The sequence below is a fragment of the Chrysoperla carnea genome, chromosome 1 (assembly GCF_905475395.1).
Source record: "Chrysoperla carnea chromosome 1, inChrCarn1.1, whole genome shotgun sequence".
NCBI classification, from domain to species: Eukaryota; Metazoa; Arthropoda; class Insecta; order Neuroptera; family Chrysopidae; genus Chrysoperla; species Chrysoperla carnea.
In genome coordinates, this window is record NC_058337.1 from 38090247 (window position 1) to 38113927 (window position 23681).

The window sequence follows — 23681 nt, forward strand, 5'->3', positions numbered from 1 at the left end:
ATATTCAATAAAACGTAATTTTAACCATAAATGTAACGATCTAGTCTCATTTTAATACGAAATACTAATTAATGATGATGTGATTATTTTATGAGAGACAAATTGAAGTTTCAATCCTAATTGTCCGTTTTTTTTCTGTGGAAATTTCGATCAATACCTTTTCTCAAAATAAATATAAATATAATGTAGAAATATTTTGTATCATATAATGACATACTTTGGCATTAAAAAATATTTATTTTTCTTATATATAAATCAAATATTGTTTATATTAGACACTAAATGAATTTGAGAAAAAAAAATTGAATTTGTTACATATTTTTAAAATAAATTCGTTAATTTATACATGTTCGAAAAAAAAAATTCGTTGGTTATTTTTCCACCCCAATCTGTTGATCAATGTGCCATAAGCGACCGATACAAAATTACGCCGCTTTTGGGCATTTGATTTACCATAAATTTTTTTAAGAAACGTTTAATCAATTTTTACTTATGAAGGTGGAAATATAATCAAGTTTGTATTAAATTTTTTTAATAAAAAATTAAAATAAAAATATTTAAAAATTACAATATGATCTTATTATTATGAATAACCTTTCAAGAAAATCTCATTTTTAGGTACCTTAATGAAAATTACATCTTCTTTTTATTTTCCTGATATTTTTATTAGATTCATTTGTACATCACATTGTTAGCTTTTGGGCCACTCTAGCTATTGGCTCAAATGAAGGCAAAGCATAAGAATTTTTGTCCAAGACATGGAGTAAATCTGAAAATTTTGGCTTGAAAATTTCACAAATTTAACAGTGCCTATATTCATCATATCTTACAGAATTATATACACAAAGTAGTAACATTATTGTCGGTAAAGAAAGTGTAGACGAAAATAAAATTCCATTCCCAATTTCAATTTGGGTGTGGATATTCACGCATGAAATGGATTCAACATAGGCCCAATGATCCTAAATCAATAATATAAAAATAAAATCGAAAAAATAAATGAATAAAATCGTCTAGAAGTGTGGACAACATCCAAAATAAGGTGTAAATAACTTTTTATTAAAGCTTATATTTGGGAAGCAATATTTTTACCCTGATGGTTACTTTATAAAACACCACCCTCTGTCACCTCATTTTTTAAATTGAAATTGACATTAATCTATATTGACCCGGTCAATTTAAACATATATCCGAAAGTACAAAAGTTAGCACCCGGATGAATTTTAGTAGGATTGTTCAAAACACCATCATAAATGAAATCTAAAAAGTCCTCATCGATTCAAAGTGTGGAAAAAAATTTACGTGGGGTCAAAAGTCACAAAACAATAAAATTAGCTTAGACAAAAATTGTAGATCAGATAATTAAATATAAAAAATGACCACATACTTTTTTTCCTAAGAACCACCGTTTCTGAGATATTACGATTAACAAAATTGAAAAAGTAATCGTCATATTATGATGCACACGTTTCCACGCCACCTCATGGTCGCAGATTTCTGCTCTTTAAGATATTCTGAAAACGCATCTGCTCTTTCAGTACTTGCTTTGATTAGTCTTTTCACACACGTTCAACAGTCACAATTTCACCTTCAGTTAAAAATTTAGCACAAATAAAACGATATTCTAACAAAAACACGATAGAGGTAGTTTTTTTAACAAATCAGCTTTTTTAACGTGATTTCCCCAGAAATCCAGTTCTTCATTTGTTATATAACTGGAGGTGAAATTGTTACTGTTGAACGTGGTATGAAGACAATAATCAAATGCAAGTACTGAAAGAGCTGATGAATTTTCAGATATCTTAAAGGGCAAAAATCTGTGACCATACATGTGAAGTTTCGTAAAAATTATACTCGAATGTTTTCTATTGTTATTTGTTAATAATAGTAACTATTCAGAGGATAAATTTTGGAATACTGACATAATGTGTTCTACTGTTTTACTATATTCATCAAAATGCGCGAATAATTCAAAATGAAGTTCTGTCATCATATTCTCATTTTCCAATTATGTTTATTTGTATTGTTTTTTATGTAACCGTGCATTGACTATGGGAATCAGTGTAATAATATTCACTTAATGGCTGAATTTGGAATGTAAAATGTCAACTAAGAAATGGAAAATGTATGAAAATAAAACTTCGAATAACTAGAAAACGAAGCCGAAAATCAAAAAATTGTATCCTATATTTTCGTTTTATTTTAGCTAAATATATAAGAATCAGTTGTCAAACCGAGTCGCCGCAGTTATTGTACACTAGCCAAAAATATACATTGAATTTAGGGACAAAAAAACATCCATTGAATGTCAAATTTTCATTACACTAAATTTTTTACATAAAACATCTTGATTTCTCTAAACTTTTTCGCTTTTTGACTTAAATACTTATCACGTATCACTTTACATTTTTTCTAACGAATCTACAATGGATTTGACCTAAGCAATTATCTCAGATGTTGGCACGCTTAAAATCTATATAACTGATCTTTGACACTCAGTCTATATAACTGTAATGTCAATGGTACGAATGCACCTATACTGCGTGAAAACCTTTTCCAAATATACTAATTGGAATTGGAAACAGAGTGAGAACCACCTCTCAAAGAAGATTGAGATGGATAATAAATATATAATATATCTTAATATACAATATAATATCCTGGTGCGTATTTAAAACATAATAATTGCCATTTATATTATTTAATAATTAAACTTTACTAATCTGTGATACACGTCTACTTTAAAAATAAAAACATTTCTTGCAAATAAAACAATATCTAATCATTTTTTAGAACTTTAACACAGAATTAATTAAACAAAGAGTAATTATTGAAGCGGCTGATTTCCGTCAATACGATCATGCCAATTGAATACCATGCTCTGGTATAGTGTTTCTCTGTCAGCTGTCTGAATATTGTATTGTTGTCTTTGTTAATTTTTTCTGTGAACAAATGTACATACTTCGTACACTTTGGGCCTATCTAGTAATAAATGATCTAAGATCAAAACATGCATGTTTTATTGGTCTATATTTAATATGACTCTGTGGTATGACTAGAATATAACCACAGACCTATGATAAATATTTGTATGTAATGCACATGACCTGTAACTGTCAATATTTCTTTTCATCAGTATTTTTTCTGTTTTTTTACCTAAATTCGTATTTATTATCTATGGATCAAAATAAAAATAACAAGAATTATCTGTTACTATGAATTGGTTGTTGACTATGAAAATCACAAAATATTTCCAATGCTTACTATAGATTATTGGGATGACAATTCTCCACTATGTTGTTGTGAATACTACGATAAAAAACAACAAAGAAGTCATATTCTTGGATGTTGTTGCTACTGCGATGAATTAGATACCTTTACCGACAAGTATGATTCAAAATTTAATATAAAATCAAATTTGATAATACCAATTGATTAACTTTTGTAGTTTGCTATGCTGTAAAGGCGTTTCAATGAATCAAACACAATCCGTACTCTCCAGAGTACAAGATCGGCTACGTATACCATGGAGTGGAGGTGCCAGACAAATTTCATTGGATGCTGTAGCACCTATATTTTTGGTTCCCATATTATTATTAGTGGCTGCATATAACATTTGGATGTCTTTTGCCGTAATATTTTTCACAATAATATTCTTAATAATCGCTTATAAAATTCAAGTACGAAACAGCTCGACAACGAAATTTTTTGTTATGTGGACTGTAACATCAATAGCGGTCATATGGTATATATTTGAGTTTGAAGTTCAACCATTTTTAGAAATAACACTGGAAGAAAATGTTGTATTTAATATACTATTCAATGGAGCTATTTTCTGTATTTATAAAGCCCGGAGTGCTGCGGCTAAAGTGCCAAAAGATAATTTAACAGCTGAGAGTCATAATGGAGAAGTAGAAAGTGAGATGTTAATTAACGTAGAAAATGATTCAAATCGTGATCTTGAAGAATTTTGCCCGTTTTGCAAATGTAAGAAAACTGAACGCACTGTACACTGTACCACTTGTCAGCAATGTTATGTAAATCAAGATTTTCATAATGTTTGGTGAGTTAAATTAACAGTTAAAACTAGTTTAGTCATTTATTAATGTTTAAGGGGAACGCAAGAAGTTTCTTATAATTTACTTGTCAAATTGGGTTTTAACTCAAAAAGTGACATTATTATAAATTGGAAAGCGGTCGGCTCCCTTATCACCTTGGTTGAAACTTAAACAAATCTATTTATTAGTTTGTGAAAACAAAAAGTAAATTCTCTCAGGTGACTAATTTTGATAATGAATTCTTATGGAATTTGACGCAACTAGGTAAAAATTAAGAATATAAATTTTTAGATTAGATAAGTTTTCGTTATTCAAGAAATACTTCACCTTGTTATAAATCACGCTCGAATAGTTTTTTACTATTAAAAAAATTCCTCGTATAAAATAGCCAGAACTTCAAGTTATTTCTGGATTAATATTTCACTTAATAATCGCGTAACTCGTAACTTTCGGATCGACGAGAAACTCTCGCAGAACATTTCCAACTTGTATACCATTTTTAAAAGTTTGATAATACAAAGTAAGAGAAGCATAAAACACTTGTAAGCGTTGTTTTTATATTTCGAAACTTGTTAACCTTACAATAACCATACTATAATAACATATAAAACAAGTGAAAACAAACAATTGACTGAGTTAATTGTTGAAATACCATGTATAGACAGTGTTGATTACTCTGTCACATTACACAAACATACATGTCACACATATATAACTGATAATCCCATATTAATACATAGGTACTATAATACATAGTGTTGATGCGCAATCGTTTGTTTTTTTGACGTCACGTAAATAACAAAAGATATTCACTTTTAAATAGACACACACACAACTAATATTCCTATATTAATACATACTATAAAATTTGCACCTAATTAACGCCCTCACGGGTAAACAGTGATGTTGACGAAAAAATGTTTCAAACAAAAGTTGTTTAATTTTTGATAAGGAACATTTTTTACATTTAAACTTTTGTTCTATCTGTAACGGTTTACAAGATGGGTCCTACGGATCCAAGACCCAATTGACTTATGATGCTCATTTACGAACTTGACCTCACTTTTTACGTCCTGAGTACGCTGTAAAAATTTCAGCTCGATATCTTTTTTCGTTTTTGAGTTATCGTGTCCACAGACGGACGGACGGACAACCGGAAATGGATTAATTAGGTGATTCTATGAACACCTATACCAAAATTTTTTTCGTAGCATCAATATTTTTAAGCGTTACAAACTTGGGGCGAAACTTAATATACTATGTATATTTCATATATACATGGTATAAAAAGATTTATAAGTGTAAACCTTGTAAATATCAAAGAATTCACATTTATATTATTAAAAATATTCGTATTAAATTTTAGGTTTGATTGCTGTATTAGTAAACATAACCGGCGTTACTTTTTGCTGTTTTTAATACTCGGAGTTTCAGCTTTACTTTATGGATCAAATTTAACATTGACTACCGTATGTTACAGTTTTAGACTATACAAAACCATACTTTTACCAAGTGATTGTGGTGATGTTTACGAAGACCTGGAGTAAGTCTTTCGAAAAGCCAACTTTTGTATTTTTTTTATTTTTAATTTTTATTGATTTTTAGATTGGCTGCCTGTTTTGTCTGCGGCTGTTACGCTTTAGGTGCAGCATTATTTTTACTTTGGTTTTTAATTCAACAGTGCTGGTTTATATCATTAGGAATTACCGGCAGTGAATGGAGACGATTTTCAAATCGAAATCGTTATGGTATATTTATGGCGCATCGTCCATATTCCAAAGGATTTTTAAAAAATTGGGTGGCATTCATCCTTAATTATTAATTACTTAAAATAGAAGAATATATTTCATTTTATAGTAGATAAATGCGTATTTATTTTAATTGAAATAAATACCACGACACTCTAAATAAAATTTTATTGTATATTAAAAAATATTGTTAAACAAGTGAAAACAAACGATTAACAATTGAGTTAACTATTGAAATACCATGTATAGACAGTGTTGATGACGCAATCGTTTGTTTTTTGACGTCACGTAAATAACGAAAGATATTCACTCTTAAATAGCCACACACACATAACTGATATTCCCATATTAATACATACTGTAAAATTTGCAAATAATTAACACCCTCGTGGGCAAACAGTGATGTCTACAAAAAAATGTTTCAAACAAAAGTTGTTTATTTTTTTATAAGAAACATTTTTTGTATTTAAACTTTTGTTCTATCTCTAACGGTTTACAAGATGGGTCCTACGGACCCAAGACCCAATTGACCTATGTTGCTCATTTACGAACTCGACCTCACTTTTTTCGTCCTGAGCACGCTATAAAAACTTGGTACTAAACTTAATATACTATGTATATTTCACATATACATGGTATAAAAACAAAACAAACGGAGACACAATTATTTATTATTTTTTGAAGTCTTCGTAAAACTACCTGGGGCCCCCAACAGAAAGTAGTTCTTTGACCAAAAATTTGCCAACTTCTGTGAGCCCTTTGTCCGAGAAAATTTCTTTTTTTTTTGTGAGTAAAAATTATAAAAATTTCTACTTGGTGGAGGCTCTTTTTTGTGTAGATCGCTTAAACTGTCTAAATAGTAAATGCGTTACTGCAACAGACTTAGACCTCGCTAAAATTGATATTTTGATTGAAACGCAATCACCGTCAGTGGGTAAATTGATTCGAATAACAATTTACAAAAAATCGTTTATAAATATATACCTCATTACCAAAGTTAAAATAACACTAATAAATACATAAATTATCACAAAATCGAAAAAATTAATTATCATGACCAAAAAAAGGTTGTTTAGTGCAATTCAACATTTTCAGCCGTGAGGCCGATTCATATCAGAATTGAAAGTATTATATGTGTTGCAATCAACTCAATTCTCATTATACAATTTCGTAAAATAAATACAATCGTGGTATTTATTTTAATAACTATGTCTCAACTCGAAGTTAACAAAAATTATTTCTATGCGTATTTATTTTTTGTTCGTATAAAATGTACATTCGAATTTAAATAATTAAACTTGTATGACAAACAACTAACTTGATATTATTAGTTACTGCTTTCAAAGATAATTACCTGTATTATCCTCTTCCTTTTGTTTTATTATATGAAGGGGGTTAAAGGTTGCCCAACGAGAATCCAAATAGAGGCAGCTTCCTTCGAATCTTTAACAGAATTTGCAATTTAATAAGATCCGCTATCCACAATTACAGTATAAACAAATACAAAATGTCCACATTTCACTCGAATTTTAATTTGCTGGGTTTTAAAACAAGGTAACTTAATACAAAAAAAAATTTTTCATCAAATAATATAATTTATTTACAATTCAACTCGAGAAAGAATTGGTCCTTTATGAAATTTTTTACGTTCTTTTTTCATAGCTGAACCGTTATTATTTACTTGACTAGAGTATTTAACATGATTTTTGGATATAACCCGATACGGGTTATGATAATCCGGTTTCCTAGTTGTATAATTTAGTTCCTGTTGAACTAAGTCCATTAATTTTAATGTTGCTTTATCAATTAAATAATGATCCTCGTGTAAAAATGTTAAACACCATTGATAAATTAATGTCCAATCACGGTGTAAGCGCATTATACGAACGGCAATATCAGGTAATCGTAGCACAATCTCACCAAATAATGCAGTATTTTCTAAAACTAATGCTAATGCTATTTTTGTTTCTTCATCATTAGGAAAACTTGATACACCAGGTATGTAACCAGAACTTTCTAATTGTGTGCGTCCCATTTCTAACATTGAAAATATATCTTTACTTAATATTTCTACCATTTCATATTGTTTTTCATAACTTTTAAGTCTTTGAAATGCTTTCACAGCTTGTAACTGTTTAGCTCTGCGATGCTTGTACATTTCTTTGACTATATTGTAAAATTTTATTAAGGAAAAATTCTTAAAAAATTTATCACTTTATTTTTCTTCTTATGGTTATAACTTTATTTTTTAATCCCATGAACCAAAAAGAGGGGTGTTAAGTTTGACGTTTGTGTGTGGCATTGTAGCTGCTAAACGCATGAACCAGTTTTTATTTATTTAATGTTTGAAAGATAATTTGATGGGGAATGTTCTTAGCTATGTTTCAAGGAAAGTTGTAGAGAATTACCAAGGAAAAAACCGCATTTGTAGGGGTTATTTATTTTATAAATTTCACTTGTTTAATATTTTATTAAAATATTATGAATGGCCAAAGTGAATTATTTTAAATTGTTAAAACTTTTAATTTGAAATAAAATATAAAATTCTATATCATTTTATTTCTAAATAGAGAATTGCCATCAGAATAATTTATCATTTTCAATTTATTACACTGCTTATACAGCAAAGTGCTGCGCCAAACGAAAATTCTGCGTTTCACGTGGAATTTTGTAGTACATGTAAAATATTCGATTTATTAATAATTAATTACAATTACAGAAAAAACTATTCATTATTTCTACCTTCTTATAGCCTGTCCATTAATATCTTAAAAATAGTGCACATTTTCCAAGTTAAGGTTTTTGCGGACTTTCTTTCCTTCTTTCGAATGACATAATTCGTTAGTTTATCACTTTAAAAACCTTAAAATTGAAAAGAAACTTTGGGGTTTCATTTTGGGTTTTCCTTCCAATATTATTTCTGTCAATAAATAAATAAATGTTTTTTGAACGTTGATGAGGAAAAAGATTATATTGGTTTTTCAATAATGATTTAAAACCATTAGTTAAATGATTTCAGTCATAATTAGGATTGTCCGACTTAGATGACGATACAAACCTATTCATTGTCAAAATCCAAGTAGGAAACAAAGAATAACGATTATATCGTTATCCTTCACTTCTTATTATAAGAAGCGATTTTTAGGTGAGTTTACGATACTTTAGAAAGTTGCAGAAAGACAGCAGTCAATATTTACGAGTTGGTCTAATCAGTTTTTTTGAAAAGGATACATAATGTTTCATCATAAAGTGCAGGTTGTGATTTCGTAATCTCAATATCATCAGTAGTATCCGTAGCTCCAAGTATAACAAATATATTTATTACGATGATAATATAATAAATCAAATTATGGAACTGTTTCATTCTTAAATCACAGCCAAAAAAGGATGATCATAACATTGAACATAACACTTTCATATTAAAATATTTATATTTTCTAATTAAAACTTAATATGGTGATCTCAAATTGTGATACTAAAACAAAATTATCCGCTATTGTATTTCATTTTATTTCAATTAATTTCTGTTATAAATATTGAAAGATCATAATATTTTATTTTCATATACCTGTTGTTTTAAAGTCACCTTTTGCGCAAGTCTCCAATAATCTAATCTATTTTTGAAAACAATTTTTTAAAAATTATTAAAAAATTATAAATTTTAAACTTAAAATTGTAATTTAAAAACTTAATGTTTTGTTTGTAAGCTTATATTATTTTGGAATTTAAGATAATTAAGAAAAAACCATTTTATAGTTGACATCACACTTAACCAATTTTGTAAATCAAATGTTCCAGCATTTGAACTGGCATAATTATTGATAAACACGTGTTATTTATTTGATGGTTAGACTTAAAATGAGTAACAAAATTAGGTAAATATTATTTTTTTAAACTTATATAGTTTCACATTATTCTAAACATTTACTATTCAGTTTTCAGTCTGACAATGAAGATGATAAATTTGACATATCTGATTCCGATGATTTTTATTCCGATAAAGAAAAAGCTTTGCTAAAAAAAGCATTAAAACAGCGAAATGGTTACGAAGATAGTGAAGTAAGTCTATCTATTTAAAGCGAAGTATCTATTGACACATCTACGGATCAATCCTATCCTTCTACTAATTGCTTGCCCGGATCTGTTAGCCACTGATACCCCGACTTAATTAAATCCACGAACTTTTATTCACTGATCCACTAGTTATCCATACCTCTAATGTGGTCGAGTTGCCCGGATCTCTAGATACATCCGTGGATGGTGTCAGTAGCAAGACCGATTTATAAATGTTATTATGATTGCTCAAAAATATGTTTCAAAATTTTTCTAGGAAGAAATATTCGAAATACATTCAAGTTCAGATGAGAACAATGAAGAAAGTGAAGAAAACGCTGATAGTGACATTGAAAAAGTTGATGATAATATACCAGATGATCGAGCATGGGGCAAACGCAAGAAAAGCTATTACTCTACAGATTATGTAGATGCTGACTTAAATGGTAATGAAAATAACAAGTGAACCTTGTAGGATAATCCCTAAAGAACAAACTAAGCATTGTTTCATTTTAATTTAATGAGAAGTGTAACTCTATCTCTATATATTATAAATGCGAAAGTAAGCATGTTTGTTTGTTTGTTACGCTTTCACGCTTAAACTATCGAATGATTTTTAATGAAACTGTACAGCAATATAGCTGAAATATCATAATAACACATGAACTATAATTTATAAAGATATATTTAAAAAAAATTTAATTTAATTTGACATTTGACATTACCATAAATTACAGATTTCTGTAAAAGTAGTCAATGGACATTACCATAAATCACAGATTTCTGTAAAAATAGTCAATATAAAATATTTCAAAGCCATCTTCTCTGATATACTCAATGAATAATTGCTATTATACATTTAAAAAAATAGAAAACCATACATATATTTTACCTGTGTAAAACAATCCTTGCCATTATTTCGAGTGTTATAGAAAGGGGATAAACGAGAGCAATCTTTATCAATCATTACTTTTAAACCCAGCTAAGTGGGTGGGTATCACTCTAGTAATTTATACAAATATACCCAGAAAACGCTTAGGATTCCTAACGAAAAGTTAATTTCATTATGTTATTTTATATACCTGAAATGTTACGAATGTTGATAAGAAAGATCTAAATACCGTGTGCTATTGTATTCAAAGACAGAAATTCTGTTAATATATTTTATTTCAATTATTTAGCGTTTAATGCAAAAGATGTTGATGCAGCTCAATTTGAAGAAGACGAAGCACGTAAAATTCAACAACGTCTTTTGGATCAATTTGACGAGGATGATTTTTCATTAGATGTTTATAAATCTAAATCAAAGAAGGTAAGGATAGGAAGACATTCAAAATATCACACCGCAATATGTAAATAAATGTAAAACTTTTAGAACGTTGAAGAAAATCAAGTGGAAACTAAAATTAAAAAAGATTTATCCAAATTTTTAGACTCGGAAAAACGAGATTTAATATTAAAAGAATCACCAGAATTACTTGGGCTTATAGAGGACTTCAAAGGTATTTGAAATTGTTATTTAATTAATTTTTTTGTTTCCTAATTATGTGTGTATTTATTTTAGCTAAAACGAAAGAAATTTCTGAAACATTGGGACCACTTTTAGATATATTAAGAAAAAATAACTCGAATGACAATTTACTTCAATATATTACTCTGAAATACAATGTATTAATGCGGTAAGTTTTATTCCATGTGTTAGTCAAACATTGAATAACAAAGTAATCTGAATTCTCAACGTACGTGATCGGCAGCGACAAGCGAACTGTTCACTAAACTGTATGAAATTATGATTAATGTTTAAAAAATTTATGCATCGTTCATAGCTTCATAAGTTCAGTGGTTAATCTGTTAATACTCCCGTATCATGCTGATTACATTCCGATTATTCCGAAGTCTGAGAAAATAAATATAGTAATTATTTACTTAATATTTTCGAAAATACATTATTTGACAATAAATATTACGTTCATTCAGCAATAACGCCACTTTAATGAAGGAATCTAGAGGTGTAAGCAGAAAAAGCACGACTTTGTTATTAGATTGTAAAGATATCAACATCACAGTGTTAAAAATATAAACCAATATTAAAGGTGTTAATCAAACACCTGTTGTTATCAAAATGCGTTATTATAAGAGTGTGCTAAAATAAATTTCGATTTTTGCCCCAATTTCCTAGATCAGTTTTTTGTATTTTTAAGATACGTATTTTCGACTACCAAGTAATCATCATCAGTAAGAATTAGCGTAGTGTGCTTTTGTCAAGGAAATTCAAAAAACTTGTATACCATTAGATAGAGTATCTGTTAGTTGGAAAATCGAATACTTCAATCACGAAACTTTAAACTTACCTAAATTTTTTGTTTTAGGTATTTAACTTACGTAAATTTTTATGTTTTATTAAAATCTGAACGCGTAAATGTGAAATATCATCCTGCAATTAAACAAATAATAAAATACCGTGAATTATATAACCAATTAGAAAGTATAAATACTGAGGCTTTAAAAAAGAAAATACATAAGATTCTAACAAGTAAAAAAATGATTACTAAAAAACCAGTTAAAAAACAAAAATCAATAACCACAGAAATAAAACCAAAAACACCCATTAAAAAAGAATTATCAAAACAAGTACACTTTGATGTAGAAGATAATTTGAACAAAAATGAGACAGATAGTGAAGATGAAGGTGTGGAGGACTTAAACGCACAGAACGGTGATATGGAAGTGGATAGTATAGCAGAAAATGGAAAACGTGCAATCACTTATGAAATTGCCAAAAACAAAGGATTAACACCGCATCGTAAGAAGGAACAACGTAATCCACGTGTCAAACATCGAAATAAATATCGGCAGGCAAAAATACGTCGTAAAGGAGCTGTAAGTAGCAAATTAATTACTCAATTGTTAATCGATTTTCTAAACATATTTTATATTTTACAGGTCCGTGAAGTTAGAAAGGAATTATCACGGTATGGTGGGGAAATATCTGGTATCAAATCAAATGTTACAAAGAGTATTAAAATTAAATAAAAAAAATTTTATTACTAAAAAATGTGTTTTTATCCTACAATACTACTTGCACCTCTTATAGCTAAATAACCGGCTGTTATATCCATTGGAAGACTAATTATGGTTGAATATTCTTCAATTGTTGCGTATTGAAGACGACTTTGAGGATCAGTGTACGGTGCCTATAACAATGAATTTAAAGGAATTAAAAACTGCTACAAGAATAAACAAATGTTAATGAAATTAAATAAACTCTCTATTTAAAATATTTGATGATCCTAAAACAACTTAATATTCACAGAACCTATCTACAAACCACTCCGATTAAACGAAACTTCATATAAGAGACGATTCAATTTTTAAGTAAACGTTGTTTAAATTATGGAGTGTAGAATAAAAGGAGAACCATCTCTATATATAAAAAGTGTCTGTCGTAAAGCATTAAATAAGTATGGGGCTGCTGTAGCAAAAGTGTACATTTTAAAGATATGCTCAATAAAGCATAGATATATATTACATATAGATAGAGGATCCCATGTATTGAAATTGGTCTGAATTTGAAGTTGAATTTGTGATATATTTGAGATATTAGCGTCACCAAATAACTGACTGCAACATATAAAATATGCCTTGAATAGTTTTATTTAGTTGCCAGTCACTTATACTGAGGCGCTGTTTTACGCCATACAGATCCTCTATATGTTATATATCTATGGCTCAAATTAATAAGAGCAAAGAGTTTATATTTATGGAGAACGCGAGGGATTTGCAAGTCTGTAAGTGGATGCGATATGAATACGATGTACGAGACAGAAGACTGCCAGTGCATTTCCGTGTGTCCTTGTCATAATCATATGATGCATAGAGATTTTGTTTCTGCTATTATATTTGTATAATTTTTTATATGTAATCTGCAAGGACCCAGGGGAACTCACTGGCAGCCTTCTCTCTCGTACATCATATAGCAAGTTTTGAGCCCTGGCGTTCTCTATGTATATAAACTTTTTGAATAAGAGTAGGATAGATATCTAAACAAAGTTATTAGAGAAGGATAGAGAAGTTAAAATCAAACACCCTCTTGCTACACAAGCGCCATTATAGCCACTTTATTTAATGCTATTTTGTGGACACTTATTTAGTCAAACCGCCATAAGAGATGGTACTCCTTTTACTCTACACTTCATAGTTTAAATATAGTTGAATAGAAAATAAGAACATTAAAATATTGTTTAGTACCGATCATGGTCTCTCAGAATCAAATTCTATGTTTTTAACTGTTTCTCGTTATATTAATTTTAATATCTTACGAAATAAGTTCTCCATATTATACACATTGTTTGGTTCGATTTTGTGAAAATATTAATAATAATAAAATTCCAAAAGTTGTTGCAGCAAATTGTTATTAATAGCCAATTATTTTTTATCGATTAAAAATTATGCGATAAATTAAAAGAATATGGAAAATATCCAATTACTCCCATTCATATGACCATCCCTACATTAACCAGAAAATAACTTGACTATTTTTAAATGACTAATAATAATCATTACAATTAAACTCGCATTGAAAAAAGTCTATATGAATTCATTTTTGATTCCGCGGGCAGGCAAAGATTTCAAACTTATTAATTATACCCGTATTTAAAATTAAAGTTAAAACCCTTTACTTACAATTAATCCTGAAATATCTGAGTACTTTTTTGCTGGACGAAATGAAGGCGGAGCATTTATGGAACTATCTATAACAATTTAAAAATAAATAAATTTATGTTAAGACCATGTCTATTTTAAACTTACAATGTACAAAATTTTCTGGCCAATTTAATGCTCTTTCCATTGTAATAATTTGTTTTAATGAACGCCAAGCTTTCTTTTTATTATTAGAAGATTTTGTAGATGCGTGCTAAAAAAGAAAAAAGCAAATAAATCTTTATAAGCATCTTGAAAATGAAGCAGGCTCGGTAAAAATTGTACGAGTATACGTTTGAGACTAATCAGAAGGACACTTTAAGAAAAAATTTTAATAGTGATTTGTAAGTTTTAAAAACATTTAAGTACTGTTTATAGATTTCTGATATTTAAAAAAGAGAGCAACAACACCCTTAAGCCTTCTAATAATTGAGCAAGTGGCAATTGCCAGATAACTCTTCAAGCTTAATGTTACTTATATGGTATCAAATATATGTACATTCGATTTCTAGCAAATCGGTATGTTTTCGTATATATGATTCGAGCAAAAACTAAAGCTCTTCGAAAGCTGCAAAATTCTTCACTCCTCTAAATCTTTATCTTGTCTCAATAATACCTTAAATAATTACTCGATAATTCTGCTAACCACAATGTTTGCAGTGTATCTCATAGTTTTCGAGAGTATCCATGTACTTTTAGACCAAATACCGTTTCAATTACTAAAATCAAATTCGAAAAGCTATCGTGCCGGTGGGTTGTATAAAATAGGGGTCATTTGCAACACTTAAAGTGGTATTTGTAAAAAAAAAAAAAACATTATACGATGATGACATACTAACATTAACTTTGTTTATATTCATAGAGTTAAAATAATACCTGGAAACTGGCAGTTTTAAAAATGAAACGTTTATCATTTTTTTCATCATTTATATTCGCCATTGGATAAAATTCAAAATTATTACTTTATACAAATAAAAATTTAAAAAACTGGGAAAAATGGGTAAGTGGTTATTGCCCTTTTACGAATTGAACATCATTTATAAAGTAATAAAAAATGACCCACAAGTTTATAAAACTTTACGGCGATTGTGTAATATTCCAAGAGATTGTAAAATTCCTTCTCTAGAATCAAAGACAAAACGTAGGTATCGTTTCTTGGCCATTAACTTTAGATCTACGTTAAATTATTTTATAAACTTGACATAAACATGCCTGACATAAGTCATGTGCACCTATGTCCTATGTGCAGTATTACCAATAGCTTTTTTATAAATAATGTACTTTTAACTTTGAAGAAGGTCAAATAGGACAATTTCTATCGGTCTATGCACCTAGATTACCTAGAAGATTAAAATATTTAAGTTGATTTAGTTATTGGTTGGATTACCTTTCGTTGAAATGTGAGTGGAATTCAAAGTCTTAATGTTATTAAAACTTTTATTCAGAAGTTTTTCTTGTAAATTTAAAATTGATTTAACTAGAGAAAAAGTTATTTGTTTTTATCTAAATATCATTGTAAAGTTCAAAAATATTAGATAAGAGATTTATTAAACTAAGACCGTAAAATTAAAGATAACTTTTTCTTGGTTTAAGTTAAAAGTTCTGTTTCTAAAACTTTGATTTTATTTTGTTTTATAGCTACTTCAAAGCCCTTTAAGTGTAGCGCAGTTAAAGCCATGGGTCGTAAATTTACTGTTGGTGGTAATTGGAAGATGAATGGAGACAAAGCAACTTATGATGGGTTAATCGCAAATTTAACATCAAATTGTTTGGATAAAGAAGTTGATGTTGTAATAGGGGCGCCAGCATGCTATTTAGAATATGTACGTACCAAATTACCATCCACTATTGGTGTGGCTGCTCAAAATTGTTTTTACAAAAAAAGTGGAGCATTTACCGGTGAAATATCTCCTGAAATGATCTTAGATAATAAGTGTGACTGGGTTATTATTGGACATTCTGAAAGGAGACAAATTTTTGGTGAAACAGATCAAATGATTGCTGAAAAAGTAAATTATGCGTTATCGGTTGGATTAAAAGTGATTTTCTGTATTGGAGAAACTCTTGAAGAACGTGAGGCTGGAAAAACTCATGAAGTATGTTTCAGACAAATGCAAGCGGCTGCTGATAAAGTTAAAAACTGGTAAGCAAAATATAATTACAAAGAATGTATTAGTTTTAATTTTGTGGTCTTATTCAAAGGGATAACGTAGTTGTTGCATATGAACCTGTATGGGCTATTGGTACTGGTAAAGTAGCCACGCCCGAACAAGCTCAAGACGTACATGCTGCTTTAAGAACATGGGCTAAAGATAAATTAAGTCCTGAAATTGCTGAAGGTTTACGAATTATTTATGGTGGATCAGTTACAGCTGATAATGCTCCATCTTTAAGTAAACAACCTGATATTGATGGATTTTTAGTAGGAGGTGCTTCATTAAAACCAGAATTTGTTAAAATAATCAACTGTAAAAGCGACTGAATATGTGCCTTAATTACGATTTTAAGTTATGTATATTATCAACAACCATCATATCCTATAAATAACATTGGTATTATTATCGCTTTATGATGTAAAATATATACACTTTATCTTGAATATACAATATTTTATTTTTTAACATGTTTATTTTTTTTTACAAAATACTTAAAATCTCCGCACATCGTATGGAAATTAAGAGCTCCCCATATCGTATGGAAATTAGGCTTAGGTCAGATAGGATCATATTGCATTAAGCGCGTTGGAATGTCGATAATTCATATACAGTGTGTTCATTTAAAAAAATCCACCCTTAATAACTGATTTATGTTTTGAGTGAAAATATGTCGATTTAGAAATAGAGGGAGAAGTACCTAGAATGGTACTGGAATTTTAGGTTTCATCCCTTCACCTCTAGCCACCCCATCTTTGAAATTTTAAATAGCACTCCATACCTTGCTATACATCATTTGAAAGGAATTCTCTATTCATCATGATTTAAAAAAATGAAATCCATCGAGTGGTTTTTAAGATAGAGTATACAGAAATTGGAATTCATACATTCCATCTTCTGTGATTGAAGAGACAATTTTATGCCCTTTCAAATGAGGTATAACAAGATAGGGGGTGTCGTATCAAATTCCAATTTTGTGTTAGCTGGGGGATGAAAGGATGAAACTTGAAATTCTCCAGGTACCATTTTTGAACTTCCTTCTCGATATCTAAATCGGCGAGTTTTCACTCAAAACAATAATAACATCAAATAAAGAGTTATTAAGAGTGGATACTTTTGAGATGAACACACTGTATATTAAAATTTTTCTTGACAACGAAATCGAGTTATTTTTTTGAAGATGGTGCATTTATTTGGAGTGTACGTAATTATGCGAATTTTTTATCCATTTATCTTTGAATTTTCCTTCTAGCTACTAAAAAAAATAATAAGGAAGACTGGGAGTTTAACAATTATTTAAAAAAAACACATTCTATGAAGTCTTAACTCGATTTTTTGAAAAAAACTCTTTTGAGTAAGGAATTGCACATTTTTCAAATCTATATTTTGAAATCAAAGTCTATTTTCTCAACAAAACAGCTCATTTATTTAAAGCGATAAATTTATCCTTAGCAACTAGTTTTATTTCTTAAAAGCTTTAAGTACACTCGTAACTTTTAGCTTATTTGTATTTTTTGTGATAGAAAATGCCAAAATTACTGTACGACTATTAAAATACTGGAATCAGCTATATTTGCTCCATTAATAATTATTTAAAATATTTCATCGCTGTTTATCAACATTTTTTCACGCACTGTTAATTATTATCGTTTTAAATACATATATTTCCACATTTATGAAAATTTGAAATTGGTTGAATAAAAAAATAAAATTACACAAATAACATATTATTTATTCTGATAAATCAAAATATTTCACATTATTTTATAAAAAGAAAATGAGTCGACTTAAATCAAAGTTTAATTACTTAAAATAAAAAATGGGTTGATAACACATATACACCCTGAATACATATAAATAAATAGATTATCGCCTTTTTTTCCTATATGACTTTTTAGGTCCTTTAACGAAACACCAATCTACAGTAATCTGTTGTCCCAAAATCTCTTGTCCGTTCAATTCTTCACGTGCAGCCAATGCTTCTTCATATGTTTCATACTCCACTAAAGCATAACCTTTCAGAAAACCAGTACGTCGATCCAAATTTAAATGTATGTTTTTTATAACACCACAATCAGAAAAACGTTCATGAATATCTTCTTCAGATGCTTCCTCATGTACACCAGTCACAAATACAATCCAACCTTCAATAGAACGTTGTGGAGCTTGATCTTGATCATCACCTCCATGGTCATTTCGTACTGATTCGTATTGGATTACTTCACGATCTGTACTGTCACCATCGAATCCACGACCTTTACGACGATTTCTTGCCTTTTCCTTTAATCTGGCAATCGCTTGATCTCCATCTTCATCAACTTCAAATTCTTCAGAATTTTCAATATCTAAAACATCCGCCATGTTTAGATTAATAATAATAATTAACAGTTCGTGACGTAAGTCCGTAAGTGAAAAATACTAGTCAAATGGTAGCTATTTATTTATTTAATTTAGATAATGAAAAATAATGGAAACGTTTAAACGTCGACATATGTAAAATAATTATTTTTGCATAAATTATAAACTATCAACCACGGAATGCATTAAAAATATTTATTTATGTTTTGTATCACAAACTTATATTAAATATAGACTGAGAACATTCGACTTAGTCACACAGTCACATTATGACTGTGGTCTTAGCTTGGCAGATAAATCGTTGGATCAACTTGACGTCAAGTTGGAGTCATTAGCTGTTAATTTGACAGTTAATTTAAATAAAACAATTGAAAACAAACAATTGACTGAATTAACTGTTTGAATACGATATATAGACAATGATGATTACGTAATAGTTTGTTTTTTACGTCATGTAAGTAAAGAAAAATGGCCACCTTTAGATAGTCATACAAACATATATGTCACATACGCACATTACTGATATTCCCATAAAAAATGTTTCAAACAAAAGTTTTTCATTTTTTTATAAGGAAAATTTTATTCATTTAAAGTTTTGTTCTATCTCTAACGGTTTATAAAATGGGTTCTAAGGACCCACGACCCACTTGACCTATGTTGCTCATTTACGAACCTCAATTTTTACGACCACCTTGATATATTTCATATATATATATATATATATATATGGTATTAAAACTGATCCGTACCTAAAATTAGTTTTGAGAAAATTTTGGTAATCTATTTGACATTAGGGGGAGCCGATATAAGATCAAAGAGATTTGTAGGACAACTATGGTAACAGCAACAACCTTCGACTATGAATACACTTTGTATTCATAGCTTTCTTAATTACTTTTTCGCTATGGTTAGTCAACCATACTCTAGAACTTTCTTTATATTATGGTTGTTTCTGTCACACACATAAACGGCCTGCTTTACTTTATTCGAGAACATATATTCATCCTTTTTATATATATGTTCGATTGTTTTCAAATGAGCGATTTACATTTTTTATTCCAGTATTCCAGATATTTCTAGCATACTATATAAAGCAGAGCAGTTATCTTATCTAAAAGCAACGCTTTTAGATAAGATAACAATACAGACTCTTCAAGTTAACTACAGTACAATATGTAAGTTCATTTTAATCAAGTTAACAATCAAAATTAGTGCAAGCTCTTGTGAATCAATTTTTGTAGTGAAATATGTTAAACGTCAATACAAATAGTTTTTAATTTGTGATATAAATTGTTCACTACAGATTAAACGATTTTACTCACATAAAACATGATAAATCCTATACATATTGCTGGTCTACATTTTTTATTAGGTCTGCTATTAATATATACTTGTGCTACCAAATTATTTGTTTACTTTTGTTTGTAGCTACCAAACATAAATAAAATATCTACCAAATCAGGTTAGATTTTCAATGTTTTTCCATTTCAATTTAAAATAACGGTTTACTGTTTAAAATGACAAGCAGTTACAATTTTCAAGAAAAAAAAAGATTAGGGAATCTCTTAATTGAATTAGAAAGAAAAATTATAAATAAAGAAAATGAATTTCAAAATACTTCTAAAAGATGTGAAGCCGAGAGAAATAATTATGAATTAAAGTACAATGATTTGCTGGTGAAACAAAAGAAACTTTCAGAAAGTGGTGATATTCAGAATCAATTGAAAATTGAAAATCAATATCGCGATGAACTAAAAACTTTAATGAGAAACATTGAAGAAAAAGAAAATGTTTTAAAAAAATTAGAAAATGAAAAAAAGAAATTGAATGAACAGGATAAATCGTATTTTGTAGAGTAAGCTATATCATGTATTTTATATTGTTATAATTCTTATTTAATAAAATTATTTGTAGGAAATCAAAAATTGCAAAAGAAATCACCGGCATTAAATGGAATCAACAAACTAAACAAATTCAAGGATGTATCCTTTTCATAATTCATATTTTATTACTTTTACGGTCAAGTTAAACATCCGAAGATATAAAAATTTGCATCCGGCTGAAATTTGCAAGGATTGGTCAAAACGCCATCATAAATGAAATCTAAAAAGTCCTCATCGATCTAAAATGAGGAAAAAAATTTACGCGGGGTCAATGGTCACAAAAACGGGTTTTCCGCAATTTCAGCGAAATGCTTAGTTTTAAATTTAATTTTAAATTAGTTTAATATTTTCTAGGAAATTTAAGGAAGTTCCCTCACCAGTAATAGAAAAAAATAAATTAGTAGATAATGATCCAAATTTTTAGTATGTTGTAGTTAACGATACATATTATTAAATAAAAAAAAATTTGGGTATCTTATCAATCAATTAAGAGAGTAATTAATTAATAGTGTCCGACCGAAGCTTCGGCTTCGGCCACCTTCGGCCAAAAAAACCACCTTCGGTCCAACATTCGGCTTCGGCCTGACTTTGGCCGAAGGTTCTTAGCAAACGTCGGAATTGAACGATTTGTTCTAAGTGTTATTATTTTGAAATAAATTTCAAGGTAATTTTTTTAATCATCTTTAGATTGACTTCTAAATCAACTTCTCAAGATCATAACCCCTAAATCAACTTCTAGAGATCAACTTTAATATTAAAGTTTTAAAATCATGTTTTTAAACCTTCGGCCGAAGGTTGTGGCGATAGCCGATTAATCGGCTTCGGCTACGGCTTCGGCCAAAAATCGACCTTCGGTCGGACACTATTAATTAATTAAAAATACACTAAATAACATAGCATGATGATTATGTTAGCTATGTTATTTAGTGTATTTTTAATTAATTAATTACTCTCTTAATTGATCGATAAGATACCCAAATTTTTTTTTGATTTAATAATATGTATCGTTAACTACAACATACTAAAAATTTGGATCATTTTCTACTAATTTATTTTTTCTATTATTGGTAAGGGACCCTCCTTAAATATGTACGCATGTGAATTGATATATAAAAAATATTATTTGTACAATTCCGTATCTTATTTTCACAATTGCTAATGCAACAAGTTTTATTAATTGCTATATTTCAATAATTTTAACTGGGCATTTACTATACCATTTACATGAATTGACTATACCTTGGGCATTTACTAAACCATTTACATGAATTAAAAATAGCCATAACAGCCATCTTTACGCCAAAATTATCCACTGCAAGTACTGGTGTCGATTTGATTTTCTCTACCATGATTACGCACCCAACGGATATATGTAAGTAAAAACTATATATATATATATATATTACGCTGACTGATAGAAACATATTTTACTTGTATTATACAGCTTCAGTGATGTACGTGGCGTACCTACACATATTATGACGATTGCAATTCTTTTAAATTTTTGAATCGTTATATCTCAGTAACGGTGGCTCTTAGGAAAAAAAGTTTTGAGACATTTTTATATTTAATTATCTGAGCTACAATTTTCGCCTGAGCTAATTTTATGATTAAACTTACCGTTATGCTGAAAATCACGAAAAACCCGTTTTTGACCCTGCATAAATTTTTTTACACGTCTCGGATCGATGGGGGCTTTTTAGATTTCATTTGTGATGATGTTTTGAACATTCCTACCAAATTTCAGTCGGTTGCGAATTTTTGTACCTTCACTTAAATTTTTTTATTTAATTTGACCGAGTAATACCTACACACTGATGATGAATTTTTTCTTAACTAGTTTATTAGTAATTAAAAATAGCAAAAATTCATACTTGAAGTTTTTTTCAATAAAGAATGATGGAAACTCGTATGTTACTGAGAAATTATACAAAGAAATTCAGAAATCTGCAACTAAGTGGGATGATTTTGTTAATGAAGCATGAAAGACAACTTGCTATTTTCAAATCATAGTATTTAAGTTATTTATATGTTTATATATTTATTAAGTGCGTTAATAAAATAAAATAATTTTTGATATCACTGTGTACTCGGCTTAAAAAAAAAATTTCACGCAAGTCAGATGATAATATAAATTGAAAATAATTAAAAACAAGTGAAAACAAACAATTGACTGAGTTAATTGTTGAAATACCATGCATAAATAGTGTTGATTTCTTTATCACATTACACATACAAACATGTGACACATACATAACTGATAATCAAGTATAGTACATATGTAAATGACTTTATAGGTTTCTGCATTACCGACCGACATTTAGTGTATAGTTTGTACACATATTATAAAATTTCCGCCTAATTGGCGCCCTCACGGGTAAACAGTGATGTTTACGAAAAAATGTTTCAAACAAAAGTTGTTTAATTTTTGATAAGGAACATTTTTTACATTTAAACTTTTGTTCTATCTCTAACGGTTTATAAGATGGGTCCTACGGACCCAAGACCCAATTGACCTATGATGCTCATTTACGAACTTGACCTCACTTTTTGCGTCCTGAGTACGCTGTAAAAATTTCAGCTCGATATCTTTTTTCGTTTTTGAGTTATCGTGTCCACAGACGGACGGACGGACAACCGGAAATGGACTAATTAGGTGATTCTATGAACACCTATGACAAAATTTTTTTCCTAGCATCATTATTTTTAAGCGTTACAAACTTGGGA

The 23681-nt window shown here is 29.1% G+C and overlaps 7 protein-coding genes across 9 annotated transcripts; 4 read left to right on the plus strand and 3 right to left on the minus strand.

Moving 5' to 3' along the window:
* The first annotated feature begins 3103 nt into the window (after positions 1 to 3103).
* Positions 3104 to 5932, plus strand: LOC123305190 (palmitoyltransferase ZDHHC23-B). The gene is made up of 4 exons (XM_044886832.1): positions 3104 to 3387; positions 3449 to 4063; positions 5425 to 5601; positions 5664 to 5932. Exons 1-4 carry the CDS (start codon positions 3257 to 3259, stop codon positions 5878 to 5880), a joined length of 1140 nt encoding a protein of 379 aa, XP_044742767.1. The 5' UTR covers positions 3104 to 3256; the 3' UTR covers positions 5881 to 5932.
* A 1290-nt stretch (positions 5933 to 7222) lies between these two features.
* On the minus strand, positions 7223 to 9458 carry LOC123305680 (coiled-coil domain-containing protein 134-like). The gene is made up of 3 exons (XM_044887465.1): positions 9375 to 9458; positions 9038 to 9281; positions 7223 to 7972 (listed from the first exon to the last, which is right to left on the minus strand). Exons 2-3 carry the CDS (start codon positions 9168 to 9170, stop codon positions 7407 to 7409), a joined length of 699 nt encoding a protein of 232 aa, XP_044743400.1. The 5' UTR covers positions 9171 to 9281; positions 9375 to 9458; the 3' UTR covers positions 7223 to 7406.
* Positions 9459 to 9595: 137 nt separating this feature from the next.
* On the plus strand, positions 9596 to 12953 carry LOC123305120 (something about silencing protein 10). The gene is made up of 8 exons (XM_044886744.1): positions 9596 to 9681; positions 9742 to 9865; positions 10137 to 10305; positions 11041 to 11171; positions 11235 to 11361; positions 11424 to 11538; positions 12229 to 12739; positions 12803 to 12953. Exons 1-8 carry the CDS (start codon positions 9650 to 9652, stop codon positions 12890 to 12892), a joined length of 1299 nt encoding a protein of 432 aa, XP_044742679.1. The 5' UTR covers positions 9596 to 9649; the 3' UTR covers positions 12893 to 12953.
* Positions 12879 to 15786, minus strand: LOC123305122 (INO80 complex subunit C). Of its 2 annotated transcripts, XM_044886748.1 has the most exons (5): positions 15437 to 15471; positions 15207 to 15343; positions 14669 to 14774; positions 14543 to 14610; positions 12879 to 13053 (listed from the first exon to the last, which is right to left on the minus strand). In XM_044886748.1, exons 2-5 carry the CDS (start codon positions 15228 to 15230, stop codon positions 12922 to 12924), a joined length of 330 nt encoding a protein of 109 aa, XP_044742683.1. In that variant the 5' UTR covers positions 15231 to 15343; positions 15437 to 15471; the 3' UTR covers positions 12879 to 12921. The 2 variants fall into 2 exon arrangements, with proteins under 2 accessions (XP_044742683.1, XP_044742682.1); XM_044886747.1 differs by lacking the exon at positions 15207 to 15343 and having other exon boundaries at positions 15437 to 15786.
* A 44-nt stretch (positions 15787 to 15830) lies between these two features.
* On the plus strand, positions 15831 to 17181 carry LOC123305121 (triosephosphate isomerase). Of its 2 annotated transcripts, none has more exons than XM_044886746.1 (3): positions 15831 to 15960; positions 16199 to 16703; positions 16763 to 17181. In XM_044886746.1, the coding sequence occupies exons 2-3, from the start codon at positions 16237 to 16239 to the stop codon at positions 17040 to 17042; spliced, it is 747 nt and encodes a 248-aa protein (XP_044742681.1). In that variant the 5' UTR covers positions 15831 to 15960; positions 16199 to 16236; the 3' UTR covers positions 17043 to 17181. The 2 variants fall into 2 exon arrangements, with proteins under 2 accessions (XP_044742681.1, XP_044742680.1); XM_044886745.1 differs by having other exon boundaries at positions 15845 to 16016.
* A 1306-nt stretch (positions 17182 to 18487) lies between these two features.
* LOC123305287 (RNA-binding protein 8A) lies at positions 18488 to 19151 on the minus strand. Its single transcript, XM_044886963.1, has one exon. The coding sequence runs from the start codon at positions 19072 to 19074 to the stop codon at positions 18580 to 18582; it is 495 nt and encodes a 164-aa protein (XP_044742898.1). The 5' UTR covers positions 19075 to 19151; the 3' UTR covers positions 18488 to 18579.
* A 1437-nt stretch (positions 19152 to 20588) lies between these two features.
* On the plus strand, positions 20589 to 22939 carry LOC123304889. Its single transcript, XM_044886449.1, has 3 exons — positions 20589 to 20926; positions 20986 to 21053; positions 22803 to 22939. Exons 1-3 carry the CDS (start codon positions 20589 to 20591, stop codon positions 22937 to 22939), a joined length of 543 nt encoding a protein of 180 aa, XP_044742384.1.
* Positions 22940 to 23681: the final 742 nt, after the last annotated feature.